General features: G+C 48.5%; 1 protein-coding gene across 2 annotated transcripts; it reads left to right on the forward strand.

Moving 5' to 3' along the window:
- Positions 1-756: 756 nt before the first annotated feature.
- Positions 757-5,002, forward strand: SOST (sclerostin). Of its 2 annotated transcripts, none has more exons than XM_090125033.1 (2): positions 757-1,034; positions 3,495-5,002. In XM_090125033.1, exons 1-2 carry the CDS (start codon positions 815-817, stop codon positions 3,914-3,916), a joined length of 642 nt encoding a protein of 213 aa, XP_089981159.1. In that variant the 5' UTR covers positions 757-814; the 3' UTR covers positions 3,917-5,002. The 2 variants fall into 2 exon arrangements, with proteins under 2 accessions (XP_089981159.1, XP_031456372.1); XM_031600512.2 differs by having other exon boundaries at positions 757-1,014; positions 3,463-5,002.
- Positions 5,003-5,232: the final 230 nt, after the last annotated feature.

The raw sequence follows: 5,232 nt of genomic DNA on the forward strand, positions 1-5,232 counted from the left end.
AGCATCTGTAAGCACCACAGAAATATTTGTGGCCTTGAGATGCAGAAATCGCCCAACTCTCCCCATTATCATCTCAATTCTGCAAGGAAAAAAGAATACCATAAATGAGATTTTGGAACATGTTGCATTAATAACACTTTGGCATAGCTGCCTTGGGCATAAGGGCATCATCTCTATCTTTTCCTTAGTTGCATCATGCACAGAAATCAGCCTGGCCATGTTCTTGTGTTTAAAATAATCTCATGTGCTGCACCCAACCCTTGTGCAAAACACCAGCAGAAGGAGCAGCGTGCAGTGATCCCACTGTGCACGCATTGAAAATAAGGGAGGAAGAAAAAAAAAAGGGAGAGCACCTCAGAAAGCAGCACCTGGCTGCTTGCTCCGACAGCCACACTCCTCAGAGCTGATTTCTGTTAAATAAAGCAACTTCTCATTTTGGAAGGAAGCTCTTTCCTGTTTCTTTCGGTGCGTTTGTGACACAAGATGTCAGACCCCAAAAACTGCAGAGAAAGTGGGGCTTGCAGTGCAACGCTGCTCCCATCAACCCGCACTGCTGCCAGACACAAAACCCAACAACACGAGGAGTTTTTAGGTGGAAGTTGTAGAGTCCTGTCAACCAAACCACCCCCACGCACACCGTTCTATTTCACACTGACAAAAGCTGAGATGAATGAGTTGCTGTCTGGCCCTTCCCACTTTGGACAGCCATTGGCTGGCTTGGTTCTAAAAAGGATTTAAAAAAGGGGAACGATTTGCCTGTGCTTGGGAACTGAGGCTGTCAGGGTGCTGAGGAGCCGACCCGTGAGCTGCCACCATGCAGATCTCTTGGGCTGTGTGCTCTGTCTGCGTCCTCATCCAAATCGCATCCCGGGCAGCTGGAGGATGGCAAGTGTTCAAAAATGATGCGACAGAAATCATCCCTGAGATCACCGAAAATACAGAGACCCCCATGGAGCAGATTTACAGCAACAACAACACGATGAACCAGGCAAAACACGGGGGAAGGCACATACAGCAAACTCCGGACCCTAATGGTAAGACAAATCATGTTAGATTGCTGGTTGGGACCCTAACAGTTTGCAAGAGATCAGGTGTTATCAGAAGCTGGTTTTTAGTCAAATAGGTGTGGAAGGGAATTAAAGACTGATTTCTTGGTATTGAGGAGGAATCGGGGTGGTGGGGTCTGAGACCCCCAGCAAAAGTGGTGCTCAGCTGGGTGAGCTGTGCTGCTCCGTGTCCTTTGCTAACAGTGGATTTTTGGCTGGACTGCAAGAGGCAACAGGAGTTAGAGCACTTCCAGAAGGAATTCATGCCCAAGTGAATGGGAGAGGACCCTCTTTGGCAGAGGTTTGGAAGTAGGTTGGCTGCTTAATAGATTTACTGCATGTGGGCAAATGTGTGATGTTCACAATGATGCACATAGCTTTGGGAGGATGGATGGAAGGCAGAGAGAGCAAAGGAGTTTTAGAGGGAGTACTTCTGGAAACAGGGCAAACTCAGTCCTTCAGACCTGCATTAGGCTGCCAAATGCACATAGCAGCTCACCCCATCACAGGGGTCGGAAGGGACATCCAGAGGTTAAAATCAGATAATATTAAAAGAAAAAAACTAATGATATTCTTGAGAGCTGCTTCGTAGAGGTCTGAAATTCCCCAAAGGGAGCACTGTGCTTCCTGCAGGCAGCCCCGCATCCCCAACTCAAGGCAGGTTGGTTCACTTACATCTGCAAATCCTCATTTGGAGCCTCTGACTTCACTGATGTCCACTGGGGTCCATCCCACTGAAACGTGCATGGGGTTTGGGGTGAAAAGGAGGGAGTAAAGGGTATTAACTGGACACGTATCAGGGTATGCAATAGTCTTGTATACTTATTTTTGTGTCTTTAACATAAGGAATGGAAATGCTGATCCAAAAGCAGCCAGACCTTCCAGGGTCACACGAGGATGCAGAACAGCATCAATAATTTTGCAGCCTGTGCACTCTGTGCATGTATAGGGCAGGTGACATATGCACAGAAAGGACTGGCAGACTCAGGCTTCCATTTGTAAGCTGAGGATTTCCATCACAAGTCGTGCTCGTGACTCAAAATTATACCTTCTCCCTAAGAGAAGAACATTACCGTGTGTTCCTCTAGATGGAGTTGTTTGATAAACATCTTCAAAAATCAAATTCTGTGTGTTGCAAGCAGGTCAAGTAGCAGAGCATCCCAAGTGGCAAAAGAGACACGTTTGGGAAAGGGCAATTCCTACAGTGAGAAAGTTTGCCTAAATCCTGAACGCTAAAAGATTTCTATTTCCCAATGTTTCATTTATCTACAGTTATCCAATAGGAAAAAAATAAGGGGGAAAATACCCCACAAAGTTCCCAAGCATCTGAAAGGTGCCTCTGAAAGGAAAAGATGTGGGATTACCACAGAAAGCAATAAACTTAGAGAACATTATGACTGAAGAGTGGAAATTCCATAGCACTGCTGATTTCCCTCACCTGGAATGTTAGCTCAGAGACACTTAAGGAAAACTTCCCTTCTGCAGAAAAGTTTAAATCTGCAGGGAACCTCTGAGGTCAATAGAGTTGAACCAGAGCATTGGGGAAGGCTTTGTCCATGGTAAATGAAGCCAGTGGAACTCCCAGTAGAGTAAGTGCTGGTGTTGGGCACCCATGAGCTCAGTGCTCACCAGCACAGCCCTGCGTGGGGTTTGCCTTGTGGTGGGGGCAGGCGTGGATTCATCAACATATCCATGGTGATTCAAGGGTCTCACAACTAGAGCAGCCTTAGCATCTTTGGAGACCTCAAACCCATCATTCAAGGTGATTGAATTACAGTTTGCTTGGGTTGGAAGGGACCTTACAGCCCATCCAGCTCCACCCTTCTTGCCATGTGCCCATGGCCATGGATGGGCAGTGGGCCCCCAGTAGCTCAGGCAGCCCACTGCCCATCCATGGCCATGGGCACCTGCAGAAATGGGGCACCCACCGCTCTGGGCAGCAGTGCCAGCATCTCATAACTCCCCCAGCAGTGCCCCCCAGCAGCTCAGGCAGCCCACTGCCCATCCATGGCCATGGCACCTGCAGAAATGGGGCACCCATTGCTCTGGGCAGCAGTGCCAGCATCTTATAACCCTATGAGCAAAGAATTTCCTCCTCTCATCTGATTGAAATCTCCCCTCTTTTAGTTTAAAACCATTCCCCCTTGTCCTGTCACAGTCAGGACAAAAGGACTATCAGTGTAAAAATCACTCTCCATCTTTCTTATGATCCCCCTTTAAGTACTGGAAGGCCACAACAACATCTCCCCACAGCTTTCTCTTCTCCATGCCAACTCTCAACCTGACTCCATAGGAGAGCTTCTCCAACCTCTGATCATCTTCACGACCTCTCCAACATCTCCACATCCTTCCCAACGCTGAGGGCTCAGAGCTGATGGCTCCCTTGGATGTGGATGGGAATGGGACGGGAAGGCAGCAATCACACGCTAACGCCCTTTTCCTTTGCAGATGTCTCTGACTTCAGCTGCAGAGAGATGCGCATCACCCGCTACGTGACGGAGGGGTCGTGCCGCAGCCTGAAGCCCGTGAAGGAGCTGGTGTGCTCGGGGCAGTGCGTCCCATCCCACCTCCTGCCCAACTCCATCGGCAGAGGGAAGTGGTGGAGGCAGAACTCCCCGGATTATCGCTGCATCCCGGCTCACACCCGCACGCAGCGCATCCAGATGGCGTGTCCCGATGATGAGACTCGGACTTACAAATTCCGAGCTGTCACAGCCTGCAAGTGCAAGCGATACACTCGATACCACAACCAGTCCGAGCTGAAGGACTTTGGGAAGGAACCCGCCAGGCCGCAGAAGAACAAGAAGTCACGTCTGTCCCGAGCCAGGAGCAGCAAACCGAACCAGCACGAGCTGGAAAACGCCTATTAGGAGGTCATGCCAAGTGATGCAGCCCAGCAGCTCTGGATATTTTATACCATATACAACGGCACGCACAGGCCGAGCACGAGGGTCTGACTGCAGGTGGTTCCAATTCCTTCTGCTACGCTGGGTCTAAGGCTCACATAGTCAAAATCCATCAGATGATAGCGGTTATGGTCTGATAAGAGAATGAGATAAACCAAGCTGGTGGGAGCAGCAGCTACGTTCAGTTTGAGAGGAGGGGACACCCTGGGGGTCAGCATGAGGCCACCTGGTTTGTGCAAGGAGAGGGAGGCGAGGCTGTTAGGGTACAGGCACATCACACCTGGTTAGGAGTCGTTCTGCTTGCTGGACATGGAAGGAATGCCACATCCCTTTCCCTTTTCTGAACCCCGTGGTGCAGGACAAGCGAGGTGGGGCATTGCAGTCCCATTGGGTTGGGGATGTTGGGGATGGGGAGGCTGGGGCTGGGTCTCAGCTGGAGCCAGGCTGCCAGAAGGGAGTGTCCTCTGCCAGGTGTCCTCATGCCCAAGTGGTTTCCTTTGAGAAAGAAAACCAAAATATGACATTTGTGCTCTCATAAGCGTGACCAATCTATGTTACGCTTCTAATTAGAATGCTGTAGGGTCAACAGGTTCAGAACTGAGAGTTGACAGCCAAACCATCCTTTTCTTTTAGGAGCAAGGGTTTGGGTTAGGACCAGTTAAGCGAGTTCTCCTAAGGGAAGCAGTTTTATGACATGGATGCTCCTCTCAAGAGAGATAACCTCACTGATGTTTGTCTTGTAAGCAGCTAATGATGTGCACAATTTAACATAAGAAAATACTGATTAGTCCTTATTTCCTAGTACACAACTGACTTTAGTATCAACCTAGATATCTCAGTGTACATTTCCTGTCCTGTAGCCTTTGAATTACTTGGCCATACTCCTTGTAGAGCTAAGACTGTGCAAGCCATGTTCTGGGAGAAGGGTTCTGCATGAGAAGTGGGCCTCTGCTAATCTGAAAGTCATGAATTCCTTTAGAAAAGTCTTTAGTATTTTGTGCAGCTCTGGTACATCTTTAGTTTTAACAGCAACTCCACTTAACTTCTCAACGTTCAGACTAAAGTTTGTGTTTTCCATTAAAGAATATTACTGGGAAGCGAATAGCCACACGCTGTACATATCCTGTAGAAGTGCTAGCCCTAGAAACAGATGAACACAACTTGGGATAAAAGACAGTTCCTCTCTGTTCTTATTTTCTGTGTAGAGCTTATGCAGAGATCATATCAACCATGGCAACTTGCCATGTTGAGTATGGATTTTGCAGTTATTTTATGTGGGA

This window comes from Phasianus colchicus, chromosome 26 (assembly GCF_987193195.1).
Source record: "Phasianus colchicus chromosome 26, bPhaCol1.hap1.1, whole genome shotgun sequence".
Classification (NCBI taxonomy): domain Eukaryota; kingdom Metazoa; phylum Chordata; class Aves; order Galliformes; family Phasianidae; genus Phasianus; species Phasianus colchicus.